Source organism: Oxyura jamaicensis, chromosome 4, assembly GCF_011077185.1.
Source record: "Oxyura jamaicensis isolate SHBP4307 breed ruddy duck chromosome 4, BPBGC_Ojam_1.0, whole genome shotgun sequence".
NCBI classification, from domain to species: Eukaryota; Metazoa; Chordata; class Aves; order Anseriformes; family Anatidae; genus Oxyura; species Oxyura jamaicensis.
The window spans coordinates 7,435,395-7,452,296 of record NC_048896.1 but is presented as its reverse complement, the minus strand read 5'-3'; the positions used below and the strand labels follow the sequence as shown (position 1 = coordinate 7,452,296).

Below are 16,902 nucleotides of genomic sequence, written 5' to 3'. Positions count from 1 at the left end.
AGATGGAATGATTAGGAGGAATAACTGCTTAAACCACAGAGCTATAATTGATATTTTTTTTCCTGCTGTGTGTGTGTGCATGGTCATGTCCCGACCTCCCCCCACCCCAAGTTAGGACAACCAGATTTTTAAAAAAATTATTCTCACAAATCAAAACTGTTATTTTGTTGAAAGCTTAACATTTTAAATGCTAAACCCAAAAAGCATTGATAATCTGTTGTCTCAATTCATACACTGGGAAGAAACAGGCATAGCAACCTCATTTTTACCTGACCGTTCTTCAGGGTGTTCACTGAGGGGCTGTAAATTGATGCCATCTAACACCACTATGCTTCAACTGCAAACCTCAGAGGAAGTTCATGAGCAACGTCTAAATAAGCTTTAGCAGAAATGATCTGTGCAATATAAAATTGAATTTAGAAAGGTGGATCCAAGAGTGATTCAGATGCTGAGGGCACTGGCCCTGCTGATACACTGGAAATCCAGCCTGTCTCGTGGTTGAAACTTGTTTACGTGAAGAGTGTGTCAACCAAAAGACTTAAGCACAGTCCTGGAAAATCTTCCAGGCTGATAGTTAACTTGTTCTGGGAGATGTGTGAATCTGTTCTGTGCCGTGTTTCTACACAGGGAATTGTCTTGTGCTGCCCTACTTTCTGCTTAGGTGAGTAAACAAACTCTTAAGCCGCTGAATAAAGGAGACAAGGTATTGTCACCAGTTTGGGAACTAGTTCGCCAGTGTATTTTTCTAGCTAAGACTGGTGAATTTGACCTTGATGCAGCATTTCTGGAATGGCAGCAATTTGGTAATTTTGGTAAATTTACCATGAAAACAAAAGACAGAACAAACCCACCGGTTTCTTGCTACAGCACTTACAGAACAAGACTGATATTTTATTTTCTGAAGATTTCTGTAGACATTTAAAGAGATCCATAAATAAATAAACCACAAGTCGTTAGCCAGCTTATCTGGAAGGGAGATGGATGATCTCCTTGCAGACGTTTCTAGTGAAACACTTAATGCTGAATGTGATATAACCTGTATCAGGAAGTCCTTTCTGACCCTGGCCAAGCAAGCAGTTTGGCTCTTTACTATAACGTGTTTATCACTTTATTCTAAACTCTTCTGAGGTCCAGACACTGTCGTCTTGATTGTGTACATTGTCATGAAAAAAAGCCCTGCTTACAATCCTATTTTCCTCATTCCTGAAACCTCCTAACCTGGTTGACTTGTTGGAGTGCATTTCATGCATTCTTAGTAGATAGGCTGAGGGAAACGCCTAGTTCAGTCACAGCTAGAGGCTAGAAAGCATGTAGGGAGTTCATGAACGTTGCTTGTCTCCTCCTGCAGTCGCTGCTTGTGTATATAGCTGTACAGGGGAAGGATCGCAAGCTGCTGGACACAGTATGACCATCCTGCAAGGAGATCTTACCGGTGTGCCAGAGCTCGTGACAGTGAGTTAAGGTACGACAATTTAATGATAATTTCAATGCATGTTCACTGGCTTTCTCAAATGCCCCTTTATTTGAAAGACATTTAATGAGGGAGAATGTTTGCTTGCTGAATTATTGCTCAGCACTTGGAAAGTGGGAAACTTTTTGTTTTTTAAGGCTGATTGAGGCAGTGCGAAATAGCAAAGAGTTCCGTATCTGAAGCTATAATGATAGGAAATCAGTAGTACAGGCAAGGGCTGGAAATGTGAGAAACAAAATGTCACTTGTGGTGAGCAGTCAACAACCACATCTCTTAAGCCTGTTTACCATGTAGCCTTGTCTGCTGAAGGGCGAATAACTTGTACAACTACTTGCACTGTCTTGCCATAATCCACTCATTCTGAGAGCAACATAAGGCTAGCTGAGTCTGTTCATCCTGAGCTCTGCTTCTACTATATTTTGGCAGCAGTTTGTGGCGGGCAGGCTGGAAGGAGTTCTGCCTTTTTCCAGACTTCCTACCAGAAGATAAAAGAGTGAGATGTTCAGGTAATGGAGAACACGGTGCTCCAAAATCTAAGTCCTGACTCTCATGGCATTAGAATCTTCATGTGCCCTGAGAGGACTGAGGTAACAGGTTATACCCAGCGTTCTTACAACTACTTGTTGGAAAACCCAAAAGATTTTTAAGAGGAATGAGAAAGCAAGAATGGTGATTTATTTCTTTATCGGCCTATTTTTTTGTCTAGTAACTGTACTGTTGTCACAGTTCACACAAGCGTTAACAGCTGCTACACGCCAATAAATGGTGCCAAAGGAGCTTACAATTAATGTCATAAGCAACTTAAACATGTTAATAGAGTGGTATAAAGACACAATGGCTGGCTTGCAGTGCGTGAGGAAGAAGAGAAATGGTCCTTTGGGCCAGAGCTAATGCCTTTTAAATTGTATGCTGATGTGTAGTTGGAGCAGTGTAAGAGGAGCTGGTTTGGTGCTTGCTGTCGAGATCATCTGATCTTTCTCAACCCTTCTCGAGCCATATGGTTGCTGATGACTTTGCCAAACTTTCACAGCTCGGGTTGGAATTTTCCATGGCAAGCATCAGCCTCCAGCTGAGCAACCAGAAAGTTTCATAACCTAAATAGTGCACTGCTTTCTAAAACAAGACTGGAGAAAAGTAGTGCCTGTCCTTGTGCTTAAACTAGTTGTTTGGCTGAGGTGTGCTAGTTCCTGTTCCCCTCGTATGCCTTGGGAAGGTAGCTGTAAATCAGGAGGAAGGTTTTTGGTTTAACTTCACTGCATTTGGGAAAGCTTGGTCAGTGTTAAAAGTTCTGAAAGATTGTCTTCCTGATCAGCTAACTGTAATGGAGTATCTCCTTGCATTTTCTAACTGGTACCCAACCAGTGCGTGTCCCATCCTCACCACTGTGTTCAGGTGGACTGGAGGCTGGTGCTGGGGAAAGGATGCAGGGAAGGCAAAGCAGTTGAAGTCCTAAAATGAGGACTGAGGAACTCCTGAGTTTTAACATGAATTGGTAGCTGATGAGAGGGGATTAGGGCTAGCTGAGGGAGGGACCATGATGAGGGGGAGAACTGAACAGAGTATATGGGGGAGGCAGAGTTAACATGCAAGACCAGATATAGGAGCTGGGGGAGTTTAGATATCTGGGGAGGGGGCAGTGGAGAGAAAAAAAGAGCAAGAGGGGAAGAAATAGGCTCTGCCTCAGCTTTGGGGGTTGAGTGACTAGATTAAAATGACATATATAATTAAGGATTGGATTGTAAGGATTAGTCATGAAAAGGGGGATGGATTATGTCTGGATAATATTAATCCCCATATTTCCTAATGTCTGAGTACTTGACTTAGTAGCCTGAATTGTCTTTTCATGTGTAAGAAATAGATAATCGGAGACAGCCATTGTAGATCCTTCAGACACACAGGTGAACGCAGTGTTTGTTGTGAAACCTCTGAGGACTGGGAAGGTTTATTAGAAAAGAAATATGATAAATATATAGAAGTGGGCTAATCAATGCTTCCCATTGCAGGGTTAGTTGGATTGAAACACGAATCTGATGATTCGTTAGATTTTGCATGATTGACCAAAGGTTTCCCTGGTGTCTGAAAAGTAGCAGCCTCCTTTTTGCTACCAACGTGAATCAATTATGCTATGCCATGTGATGAGCTGACAGTGGGACTGAAAAACTGAATAAAAACAGCAGGCACTTCTCACTGTGCTCATAGTATGAGCACTGCTAAATATGATTTTGATTACAGCAGAATGTGCGAGGTCTGGCTATAGAACTAACTCCCCTGCGGCCAGAAACTGCACAAATGCATAAAAACGAGGCTTTTCCAGTGCAAACAGTGATGTTCCTTGCCCTACTCTTACCATATCTGGCAGCAAAGATTTTAAGGAGAACAAAAAGGAGTCTTACAATCTTCTGTTGACTTCCTGCAAATGATTTTAGAGTAATTCCTGCCTTAAATCCTTAATTTCTGGTTGAACTACAGCATGTTTTATCAGTCTTGCTATCAAAGCTTAAAGCAACTGTCAGACCCACTGCATTTCTAGGTAAGTTGTCGCCCCCCCCCCCCCCCCCCAAAAAAAAAAAAAAAGCCTTTTAAAACTTATTTACTCTAATTTGAAGTTGAGTGTCTGTCTGTCTGTCTAACAGGTGAAGCAAACAACTACTCACATAAATCTTTTCTTTGTGGAGGTGTGTGCTGACAAGTCATCAAGGTACTTTCCCTTATCTGAACTTATTATGTTAAGCTTCAATTAGTCTTTTTTCTTTTATAATTTCTTTTTTTTTTTTCACTTTATCAATATACTTTTTGAACAATGCAGAAAACAGAATTGAAGAAAATATTTTGATAAGTTCATTCTTAATGTCATCCACAGCTACTGCCACCTCTGTGTTTTGTCTGAATTACTTGTCAGAGTGCTTCAGTTCTTCTAGTATAGTTCCATCCTCAGGGTATTTTTGCACAATACCATATCTTAGGCCCTGGGTTATAAAGATGAAGGCAGGGGTGAGAAATGGCAGCTGGTGGACAGACGTGCCCATTTTATTCTGCAAGAGAGCCTTTGCTATGGCATTAACCAGTAATTCAAACAGTGCTGATACCCATTAGGTCTGCTTACTGCTTTCAAGACACACTATCCCTTAATAGCATTATATATTGTACAGTGATATCAAACATAAAGCTCAGCAGCAAAAGATGCTGTTTTGAATGAGTTAGATGAGTGTAACTCAATTTATCTGATTGGGACAAATACCTTTCCATCATGATTCTGAAACTATAATGCATATTTATTGAAAGATTTCTCCTTTTGTTATATTCCTGAAGTATTTTGTATTAGAATGATATATTAAGGAAATCAGAAAGAAAAGGTGAGTGACAAGGGCAGAAACCCAGATAAAGGATCTCATTTTACTAGCAACAGTTCTTCTGGCACAGTTTCAGGAGGAAGATGGGCTTGCGCTGGCTGTGCAATGTAAGCTGAATAGTATTTCTCGTACCACTCTATTTTTTTTGGCAGGAGCTGCTCATTATTGAAAATGGAGGAAACAAGGAAGCTCTCTCCAAAGCCATGTAAAAGCAAAGAACCCGTGAAAACAGAATGGGGGTCTCAGAGTGTCGTGTTTACATATTTCCAAGGGGATATTAACAGCGTGGTGGATGAACATTTTTCTAGAGCTCTAAGTGGTGCCAAGAACCCACAAGACCTGAGCATGAAGCACAAGGGCGAGACTGTTGTCCTGAAGAACGGTGAGCCGGGGTGACTAGCTCTAACTAAGAAATACAAGATGCAATGTGCTGTATTTTCTCATGCATACCTTGTTGATGAGTAGAGTTTGGAACAGTGTGCAAATAGCAGCAAAACCATGCTTTGAAAGCACTGATTTATGGAGCAGGGGTTTCCTGGATAAATCCCTCTCTTTGCTGGGATGCTTCCCAAACTCTGCATGGGCTTGCTGGCAGGACCAGGTCCTCATTTTCCAGTTACTGTCGCTGTCAGATGCAGTAAGTACATTATGGCTTAATTTGTTGTCTTTGCAAAAAGAGATTTATCTAAGCTTGCAAGTGTTAAAAGTTGGTCTATGCCAATGGCCTGTAAGAAGATGAATAAAAAAAAAATGTATAACATTAATTTAAAAGTATAGGAGGTGGTGATTTAGCCTGCTTTTAGTATTAATTTTCTATTGATTTTTAAGATAGGCAACACTAAACTGAATATATATATATATATACATTGGTAAAAATGAATATGCAGTCTAGTAGTGTTCCTTTAGAAATACATTGGAATTTGCCTTAGGGGGAAAAAAGCAGGGATTGATGAGACTTCAGATGCTTTCTTTCTCTTTTTAAGTAGATAGCATGTCTCCCCATCAATGGAATTTCTCTTCACATTGCTCCAAACCATATCCTTCAACTTCTGCTACAAGCATGTCAAACTCTGGTCTGAATTTTTCTGCTGCTGGTATGGCAGGCCAGTACCAGCCATCAGCTCTGCGGAGTCATCCAACTCAACCTGCAGATCTGTGGCCCTTCCCTTCCATCGGTACTCCCGCTCTTACCAGTTCGGTGTATCATCATGCCTTGCCTGACCTGCACGTGGTAGATGAACCGATCTCTGACAGGAAATACGGTTCTCTTCTTGGTCTTCTGCAACAGGAAAGATGCCTAACATCCATGCAAGAATGTACCATGAAGCAACACTCAAGTCCTGCTTGTATGACTGGACCTACTGGATTACAAAATATAAGTCAAAGTTCAGTTCCTGGGGGAGGTAAGGAAATACTATCACTTTATTCTTTGATGGCAACTTGCGCAAAGAGACAACACAGTCTGCCCCCAAAGTGCTAAAATCTGAGACTTCTTCAGCCTGGCTCATGGAAATAGTTTGCAGTAGACAACCATTGCTGGGTACTCTGGTGCTTCGCTTAAGTGAATATAGATATTACCCATATGCTATCAAGATCTCTAGCCTGTAGGTAACAGGTATGGTGGCACTGATGCTCCTGTATTATTAGAAAGGGGTGCCTAGGTAAGAGCCCTGAGCAACTATCTTACTACTCACGGCATTAATGATGCTGTGAATACAAGATGTGAAATTGCAGCCCTTATCAGAAAGGCCAGGGGTTTCTCTCCCTCCCACCCCCCCCACCCCCCCCACCAGTCTCAGTCTGCAGCTGGAATGATGTGGATAGGGGGGCTGGTGGGGCAGCCTTGCCTCATGTCATGGCTCTCTTCCATGAAGCTGTGCTGTCCTGTGTGTGTGTGAAAGGCTGTGACTGCTCTCTGCAGTAGAGTTTCCAGTCCTAAAGCAGTTCACACCAGAGTTGCAAATACCATTTTATTTATTATTAACAATCAGTAGGAATCACAATCCTGACACATGCATCAGGACTAAAGTCCATTTCCCAGGAGCTTACATACCTACAGCACCTGGGGCTGCTGGATGACATTGCTCCCTTGTGAATAATTTCTGCATTTGAGAAGTTCTTTGTGACCAGGATTCCTTGCTGGAGCCTGGGTGCCCCGCTAAGGCACAGCTGCATTGCTGCTCCTGGGCGTTCCCGGATGGCAGCTTGGCACTGGCCTCCAAGAAAATGGGTTGTGAAATTGTTTAGGGAGTCTGCTGGAAAAAAAACAGCATGTGCTACCTGGTGCTTCTAGATAAAAAGGACCAGGCGTGTGAAGAAGTGATCACGAGTCTTTGGTTTTGAAAAATAACCAACTGCAAAACACCTACTGGTTACCCAGTTTCTAATCTGCATCAGCAGGAATTTGGCAGGACATGAGCTAAAAGTACTGTTTATTTCTGCATGTGTTCGGGTCCACAGTTCCTCTTTGAGGCTATACCAAAGCTTTGTTGTTATAAGGACCCCAGCTGTGGTTATGTTGCTAACTTATTCCCACTAGAGTGCCTAATACTTGCCTACCTATGCATGGAAAAGGGTGTGTGTGTGTCTTCAGCTGGAATGCAAATTTTCTGCTTGTGATAGGTACCTATATAGATTTACCTGAAACTACGTATGCATTTTGCAGGCATGCATACTAGACTTTTTTCAGCTCTTAAGGGACAGCCTAATTGCTTTAAAGACACTGTCTGGGCTTCTAGGATTTCATTTAAGAACAAGGGTAGGTGCTCTCTTCCCCAAGGGGGCAATGTGAACCTATGAAGGTTTGTGAGCCTGAGGAACTGACTCCTCCAAAAAAAAATAAGATGTTTCATGAAACTCAGGTCAAAAAAGGGAAATAGCACTAACAACAGTTAACTTCAGTTCAATGTTTCAGAAAGGAATTGAGTGAAAAATGAAAAGAAAATGAAACAGCTTCATGTCCCACAACCATCTGCAATTAAAGTATTTTCTTTAGGGATGTTCACAAGGCCTTTCTGAATGTTTGGGGAGCCTCATAACACCACGTGTGTAATGCTGTACATGTGCTTATCGAGCAACCCAAAAAGAATAGATAAGCAACCGGGCTGTGCTCACAGGGAGCCTTTGGCAAGTCCCTAGGATGTATGCATCTAGTCTGGCTGTCAGAGTCCCTGTTTCTTGGCTCTGTTAAATATACTCCTTATTGCACTGTGTCATGTTTAAGAACAGCTGATATTTATATTTATGGAAGTGTATATTTCTGTGCCAGACAGCACAGAGCTCCCCAGCACCTGTGCTATAGGCTGGGCTGCAAAAGCACAAGGTTTCTTTAGGAACTGCTTCCTACTTTTAGCTGTATGCTGAATCTCCAGTATTTTTCTTTTATTTTTTTAAGACAGGAAAGCAAGCTCTTACCAGGGCTCAGAAAATCCCAGTGCAAGCCATACCACTGCAGGTGAGTAATGAAGCTAGCAGGTTTGGAACAAATTAATGCTAACTTGTAAAGGATAGCTGCCTTTCTTATGCACAAAGAATTAAAGCTTTTTTTGTTTGCTTCCAGACTGTATTTCAAAAGCTTGTCTTTCCCCCAGAGATACTACCTCCTAAAATTACATTAACAAGAAGGAGGGAAAACATTCTGTTAAAATGAGATGAAGTTAGAAAAATCACATCTACCTTAGTTTTTGTTGTTGTAGCATCAGACTGCCACTTCACAACATACCTATTTTTCACTACCTGTCCAAGTTTCAAATCCCAGAAAGATGCCAAATGTAAGATGGTGGATTTGTCATAATCTTAGCTGAAGAAACTTATTGGCTTCCCTGCTGGTGAGGCACAGTTACGCTACATCTTTCTGCAGGACTAGTGTTTATTGTGTGTCCCTAGGGGTGTTGAGGTGTAGTTGTGGAGTTTGTGGCTTTGCAGCAGGCTGCTTTGTATCTCAAGCATCCAGCTTCATGCTGAGCTTCCTGTTTGACCTGTGTGCTAGCTCTCATCCCCTTTTCAGCAGCAAACCTACCACACTGCTAGGAGAGTTGTTCTACAAAATTATTGCCAAAGCATTCGGGCTTCCGTGTTGTATTTGGTCTTGAGATTGTGTCCTTTATCTGGGAGGTTACCCTGATGCTGGTTCTTTGATGTGCAATATTTTGGGGAGACCTTGGATGGGTCATTCTGGTTATACTAGTAAGGGTTCTCTTGCATCAGAGAAGACCAAAAGGTGCAATTCTGTTTGCACAACATCCTAAGGGGTTGCATGGACTATGCTGTTCGACAGTCCTGATAATGCTATGTCTTCCAGGTATTCAGATTCATGACAGAAGACGGGATTTGTACTTCTAGCAACAGGACATTTCTACCTTATTCTGACAGAGATAGTTCTTGCCATGAACTTTTATTATTTGCAACTGTGAATCAAGAAGAAATGAACTGCAGCTACGCCATGCTTCTTTCAGATGGAAGAATACACATACTACTTACTATTTTAGGAATGAAAAATCTTTCTTTATTCAGTAAATAATTTCTGATGGTTGTGGTATTGAAGGTATTGAACCTAACAGACTGTTGTGAAGAAATGTTGTCTTCTTAAGGCTTTTTACACTTAACCCTCTCTGAAAGGACTTTCAGCACTTTTTATTCATTCTTGATAAGAAGCACAATTCTATCTTGGAGGGATGCAATTAATATAAATTCATTGCTGCAACTTCTTATCTTTATTTGATATCTCCATATTGTTTAAAATAGTATTAGACTGTGGGCTCCCTTTGCAAGACTTCAAGACAACCACAGGCCATCAGAGAAGTACATTACTGCACTTCCCAAAATATAAATATGATAATTTGTGGCCATGCATGCAATTCACGGGGACATTCTTCAGAAACTATATAATAAGCATATGCACAAAGGCTCTGTTTTGCCCTCATAATGTATAATTTTCTGGAAAACAATAATTTAACTCTAGATCTGGAAAGAAATGTAGAAATCATGGGATGAGATTAAAATCCCACTTTGAGCAAAAAACTGGAGCTGGGAATGCTTTATTTTCCCAGCCTCTCTGCAGGTAAAAAGGAACATTTTTCTAAATAAATTGTGTGATTGATTTTTTATTTTTTTTTAATTATACTGCAGGGCTCAGACATCTGAACAAGGAGATTTTTGATTTTTTTTAACTAAATTGCCTTTCTTCTCTTTTAACTTTATTAATACATTTCCAATTAGTTCTTTTGTTATTACATCCAACTTTCCCAGTTTTTTAAGGCTACTTGGTAAAATAATCTGGCTTTCTCTATGAGTCAAAGCAAAGATTTCTGTGCTGTACTCACTACATCTGTCTTACCAATTTGTGTTGTAATTCCATTGAACTTATTTGTTTAAAATTTTTGTCTGCCCCTGCCATCCCTCCTAAAAGAAAATGCTGAAATGATTTATCCCTAAGGTCTGTAAAGACATATAGCAGTATATTTAAATCCTTTTAAAGTTTAATGCTTCTTGAAACAATTTGGTCCTGTGCATGTCACAGATAGAAATATTCAAGATGAATTATAAAGTCAGTATTTCAGGTGAGCCAACCACGTAGAGTTGGACAAAGTGTGTGTGGAGGGAGTTGGGGGTGGAAATGTTTTTTTAAATGCATGTCTCTTACTGCAAGGACATGAGACATCAGTGGTTCTGCCTTGACAGTGGAATTCTTTAAGCTATTGTTGCAATGCCTGGCAGTGTTGTCATCCTGCCCCTGTGCAGCAGACCTGGCAAAAGAGAGCAAGTGCCTGGGCAGCCTGAGGGTATCTTATTTATAAAAAGCCTACAACATATATTATTTCTTCCTCTACAACATTATTTGTCCAGAATGTACTGTTTCTTGTTTTTCTGCTCAGCCTTGCGACATGTCCCTGATGCTGTCACACTGCCATTATGCTCTGATGACAGCATCTTCATTCCCATTCAGAATGGGTGCTCTTTTGCTCAGAAGGGCTTGGCAAACAGTGCCCTGCATTCAGCAGCTACCATCTGGCACTTCCCACGTTTATTTTCGGTTCCCACTCTGAATGCAGCAATCACTGTGGTGACGGGAGGAGAAGGGATGCTTGGTCTGTGCCCATTTCAGCAGCTTCTACCTCCCTGCATGCTCACACATCTCTGCAGAGACTGCTCCAAAGGACAGAAGGACAAATGTGGCCTGGGCTTTACGTTTTCTGGTAATTTACTGACCCTGTAGGAAACAGCTATTTGCCTTCATTTGGGTAGTGTGTAAGCTCACAGCATTCTGCTCCAGCCCAGGACTCATTTATTTGAAGGGATGGCTTTTCTCCCATCTTTTTTTGTGATGATGGGGCAGCTGAGATGTGAACTATGTGCTCTGTGAGTATGAACACAGAGAGAAATCATCGATCTCTTGCAAGTGTGTTTGATAGACACATCCTGTGAGGAGTCTGGGTCTTTTTTTTTTTAATAAGCCAGCAGAACTCTTGCACCTTTAAACCATGCATGTCCCTGGACACAGACATTTGCAGGGACAGGTGGCCACATTCCAGATCCTGCTCTGATGGTCAGATAAACTTTGTGGGTGGCTGGGAGGAGCGTGACTGGCTTAGCTGCTCCACCCTGCTTTAGTCACTTGTGAGCAGCGTTAAAAATAGTCACAGACTGTGGTGACAATCAGGAACAATTCTTTCACTATTAAAGAAAAACCTAAAAGATTAAAAAAAAGAAAAAAAGAAAAAAAAAAAAAAAGATAGGAATGCTACCAGGTGACTTGTCCACAGCCATCTTACTGATTTTAAAGCTCTCCCCTGGCAGGCTCTGCTGAGCAGCCCTGCTCCTGGTGAGCAGCTCTGAGTCTTGGGGGAAGGACGAGCTCTGGCCAGAGCAGGCCTGGCACCTCTCACATTTTTAGTTCAGATGGCTACAGTGCTGCAAAGGTCAGGAAATGAGTGATTGTAGGTGTCCATTTTTTTATATATATTTTTAAGAAAAAACATCTCCAAGCATGGAAGAAAAGCAGTTTTGGGAAGAGAACAGTGAATTTATGGTATCCTCCCTCCCCCAGCATGGAGAGGGAAAGCAAGGGTAGAAAAAAGCTTGTGATGTGAACAGAGAGGCTTTCATCTTCATTTGTGAATGTGTCAGCTCCTTGTTCCGGGGTAGGTGAGCTCCTGTGCCCAGAAGCTACCAGGAAAATGGCAGCCAAGCCGAACCCTGTGTCTGACCCTCTGAAGGGCTGCCTCCAAGTGATAAAGAGAGCCATTTCCAAGTGATAAAGAGAGCTCTTCCCCATGTACTCCTGTATCTTGAAGGGTTTCAGCAGGGAAGCACTGCAGGCTGGTGGTTTTGGTGCCTCAGGGGCTGGGTGCTGGGACTTGTTCCTTGTTTTGGTATCACACCGTTTCGGAGGGCTGCGTGTCACCTCAGTGACAGTGCTGCTGTGCAAGCAGCTCAGCTGTGGTCATGCTATCCAGATCGTGGTTTCTTCGCTGAAGAGGCGCAAAGGTGCATCTGGGGGGGGGGGGGGGGGGGGGGGGGGGGTCTGACAGCAGTGTGGGGCCCTGCTGCTCCTGGGGATTTTGCACGGCTGCAGCTGGAGGAGACCTGCCTGGCTGGAGCTGGATAAGAGCCAGCTGAGATGTGGTGGTCCCCAGAGCATGGTGTGAAGAGAGCACCCCATCCCCACCCAGCCACTGCAACTCCTGCTGCATTGCTTGTCAGCAGCCACAATGCCCCTCAGTGTGCCAGCTTCCTGCAGCAGTGCTGTCCCCAAGCTGGCCTGAGGTTTCTGAGCTGTCCCTATATGTTCAGGTTCCATCACTCCATGGGTTTTTCAGGTCCTAGAGCACAGAGGAAGTGGTGCAGACCCGTCCTGGTTGTGCAGAAGAGCCCCAGCTCATGCTCACAGGAAAGTGCAAAGGGTTGCAGCATCCTGTGTTCTTGCATCCCCATCATGGGCTCCCTCAGCCTGGGCTTTGCAGACTCTGGGTTTAAGCCTGAGCAGAGCGAGCTGTGTTTTCCCCATGTCTTTATCCAACTGGCAAGTGCTAGGTAATGGGCGAAGTAACATAAACAGGAACAAGCAATACTTTGTGCATTTCCTACAGACTACCTTTCTACCTGAGTGAGGGATAAAGTAACAACCCTCTCCCAGCCAGCAGGATTAAAACCACCAGCATTATAAACCACTTGCATTAGCTCACAATGGCATGTATTTACCAAAGAGAAATGTTACTCTAGGTAAATCCCTCTGCCAGCTGGAAAAACAAATTGAGCAGATCGAAGGAAACTGAATGTACTGAACACCCAAAGGGTGTCTCTTGTAATTGAGCACAGCCTAAAATAATCCTGGGCTGGCTGCCTGTCACAAGCTGCCTCCTGTGGCTGGCCGTCTGTGAGTCCCACCGAGGAGAGGCACCCGGTGTGCATTGGTGGTGGCTGCACCCAGGGCTCACCAGAGTCCTTGTGCTCAGAAGGCATTGCCTCTATGTTAAGGAGCAGGTCACTGTCCAGCACAGAGCCTCCACCACAGTGCATTGCTACAAAGGAGTTTTCTATAAATGATTTAAACAACTTTTCTCCTTCTTTGTTTTTCTGTTACTTATTGTTTTGTCCCTTTGCCTTGCCTGCCTGTCTTATATCCTCACTGAAGCCGATTTGGTCCCCACTGTTGCAGATACCACTGGAAGATATAGTCAAGGGACAACACTTTGTTTTGGCCTTTCATATGATTAACTCTTTCTTGGTCTTTAAAGTTTAGTGCCTATGAAAGAGTTGCTTTTTTCCTCTTTATCTTAGTTGTTTCTCCATAGGTATCTAGCCATGTAGACAGAGAGTGGAGTCCCTCTAAGGTCTCTTCACAGATAGTGCAGACAAAAAGAGTTTGTCAGCCTGAACATCCCACCCTGAAGTATAAAGCAGATCAGGTAAACCACATCCTAAAAGTCCCTTGTCCTCTGCAGTGATTATGAAGAGACACTAAAAGAGGTTTTTCTCTTGGATAGAGACACATGAAGGAGAACAAATTTTGGGGAAGCACAGCAAAAGACAGCACAGCATGACACAATCTTGGCAGAGCAACTCTCTATTCATCCACAGGCTTCACAGATCCTATCCAGCTCCTGGTCCCACAGAGCAGCCTCCATGTCCAGCTGGTTCTGGCAGTGGCTCTGGAGACCAGGACCTCTGGATTTTTACAGTGTTGTGTAGGAGTATGGGGTAACCAGAAACATCAGGTTTGGATCTTCTCAGGAAGGACAGGAAGGACAAATATTGCTTCTTGTGAACTACCTAGATATTATCAATTCTCAAGAGAGTGCCGGATAAATGATACTTAACAGACGTCACCATGTGTAGCTCACCAGGGTGAGGAACATTGTGTGCAATCTGGGTACTGCACTCAAATCGCTCCAGAGAAAAACACCAGGCTAATTAAAATGATGGGTAATTAGATTAGTACTCCAGCTGGACTTTTTGATGCATAAAGTAGGTTTTAAAACATACAATAACTACATTTTAAGAAAAAATCATGACTTTAATCAAGCTACTACATAACTGAGGCATTTAAGCCATGTTATACTAACAGTTCTGTCCACCATGCATTACTTGTTGATGCTAGCTTAGCTCCACATTTTAAGAAGAGTTCAGCATCAAAATACTCTTTTCTGCCCCTAAGGTGTTGGCAATAGGTGCTGATTTTAAGTGTGCAAAGAGCATCTAGGCATGATTTTGCTCATGAATCACAAAAGTTCTCGCTACAGCCACAGCATCAAGGAGCTCAGGGTGTTGCAGGTAGCAGGACGGTGTGTGATTTACACTGAGTAAAAGGGCTGGGGCAGGAGGGGCAGGAGGGGCAGGGGCTGTTTCCAGTTTGCTGCATGCAGACTCCAAGCACCCAGTCATTGATCTCCCTGTTTGCTGACAGAGCATGAAACAATTGCCCAATGCCTGCCCTGGGTGATTTAGGCTGTCCTGCCCAAGCGTGGATGCAAGCAGAGGTACCCTGTTCATGGGTGAGCAGTCACCACATGCATTCCAGCAGGATGCTTTGCTAGCTTTAGGGTGCATGGGGAGCATTCCTGGGATGCAGGTGTCTGATTCTGGGGCTCCCCTTTATGGGGATGTGAATTCTGCCATCTCATACACGTCTTATATCTGGGCACAGTCACTGGGTGCCTGGGTAAGTGCCTGGTGCCATCTCTGTTTTGCTGCAGCAGTCCCTGCTTAGAAACCCAGTGTCTGCATGCAGGCTTCTAATGGTACCCCAAAAAATAGTTCCTTCTTGTTCCTCACACAGGAAAGCAGCCTGGAAACACTGGTGAGAAATAACTGTCTGGGAACGAGCTCCGGAATAACTCCGCGGGGCGCTCACACTGCCGGCTCTGCAGCAGGCTGTCAGGCTAAGCTTTCTTAGGCATTTTTCCCACACTGACAGGCCGGAGGGCACAAAACAACTGTCTAACAGTGACTAATGAGAACTGCTGCCTGTCTCCATGCAGAAACACTTGGGAAGGGAGGGGTTTCAGGGAAATAAGAGCCTTCTCTGTTGCTCCTCCTTGCCTGGGAACAATGCTTTCTGTGGTTTGCAAACTGGGGAGCGCTTGAACCTAAAGTTGGGTTTATTCCCCTCTGCACACCCATACTCCCCATCTTTCATGTACACAGCTAAAGCATGCACAGAAATTTGCTTTAATGCAGACAGAAAACCCAAGGATCTTCTGGCCTGGTTCCACCTTTTACGCTTATGAAGGCAGCCACAACCATCGGTGCACCCAGTGGTGCAACAGGAGCTTCGGCAGCGCCAGGGCTGCCCTTGCCTCTGACTTTGTTTACGTCAATAAGATCAGGATTGTTGCACATCTCTGTCGGCACAACCAAAGGAAAAATTAGTGCATCTCATTGGTCTGGCTCAACTTGAGAGGTTCTGGAATTGTGTTCTGAATCTATTTTAGCAATCTTGAAAGCAGGGAGAGAAATCTGTAATTAAATCAATACATATGTAAACGAGCATCTGCTACAGAACCAGTTTAACTTCTTTGTGTTAAACGTATTTCTGTTGACGCATTATTTGTGACATATTCCTTGTATATAAGGCTGTTATTAAACTGGATTTTTGCTTGATTTAAGCAATTAAATGAGTCAAGCCGTACAGCTTCCCTTGTCTATGCATTTGAAGGATTTTTAAAGCTGTTTTTTTAAGCTGTTGTCTTGGCTCTTGATGTGTGTTTTTGAGACTGCTCTCAGTTGACAGCTACTTTCATGATTATTTAAAAGTAGGCTTGGGTAAATTTTGCAGCTGATAATCTGTCAGTTCTAAGGTTTTCACAGTGGTTGGATGTGAATCTAAGAGCCCTTCTCGCAAGGCTGCGTTTAGGTTTGGTTTGTTGCTGTAGGTCTCTACAAGCCCTTCCTCTGAAACCTCAGCCAAAGTAACAGTTTCATTAACTCCACTCTGTTTGCGGGGGCTCTAAACACAAGTAGCTCTGTTTCAGTCATCTGGCATACAGTAAAAGTCCTGAGAGCAGAGAGCCATTATGGCATGAAAGAAGATGTTGTTATTCCCCGTGTAGGAAGTGAGCCTGGTTGTGCATTTCCTGAGTGCTCAACATTGCCATTTATTTCTTGAATAAATGTGATTCATTATTCTTTGTTTCTTTAAAGGGCCTGATTCAGGGCTTAGACCTACAGTCAAAACAGCAAGGGTCACCTCTGGCTGCTTGTGTATTATGTCGCTGTTTGATATTGCTAGTGCTAACTGCAGCACTTTGCATGCCTGCGGACTTGCAGTGTGCTGCCACACACGCTGTTAGGTTTGCCACTTGTTTGTGGGTGGATTCACCGTGCTGCCAGCGACTGTGATGGATATCTGGTGCCTGGGTGAAAAAATGCGAAGTCCTGATGCTGGCATGGTAATTCCAGGAGGCTCCTTCAGGACAAGGCTCATCTGCTGTGTAAATGCACAGAATGAAAAGATGCTTGCTGATCCCAAAGACTTTAACATTTTTCATGGTCTGCTGCTATTGCAGTCTTTGAACATTACATTTGCTGATCAGACAGGAAAAAAAAAAAAAAAAAAAACAAAAAAAAAAAAAAAAAAAAAAA

At 43.1% G+C, this 16,902-nt stretch overlaps 1 protein-coding gene across 3 annotated transcripts; it reads left to right on the top strand.

The window, feature by feature from the left end:
- The first annotated feature begins 216 nt into the window (after nucleotides 1–216).
- On the top strand, nucleotides 217–9,840 carry VGLL1 (vestigial like family member 1). Of its 3 annotated transcripts, XM_035326396.1 has the most exons (7): nucleotides 217–1,462; nucleotides 1,898–1,977; nucleotides 4,105–4,169; nucleotides 4,974–5,203; nucleotides 5,805–6,224; nucleotides 8,216–8,275; nucleotides 9,122–9,840. In XM_035326396.1, exons 4-7 carry the CDS (start codon nucleotides 4,993–4,995, stop codon nucleotides 9,160–9,162), a joined length of 732 nt encoding a protein of 243 aa, XP_035182287.1. In that variant the 5' UTR covers nucleotides 217–1,462; nucleotides 1,898–1,977; nucleotides 4,105–4,169; nucleotides 4,974–4,992; the 3' UTR covers nucleotides 9,163–9,840. The 3 variants fall into 3 exon arrangements, with proteins under 3 accessions (XP_035182287.1, XP_035182289.1, XP_035182286.1); XM_035326398.1 differs by lacking the exon at nucleotides 1,898–1,977 and having other exon boundaries at nucleotides 5,808–6,224; XM_035326395.1 differs by lacking the exon at nucleotides 1,898–1,977.
- The last annotated feature ends 7,062 nt before the right edge of the window (nucleotides 9,841–16,902 follow it).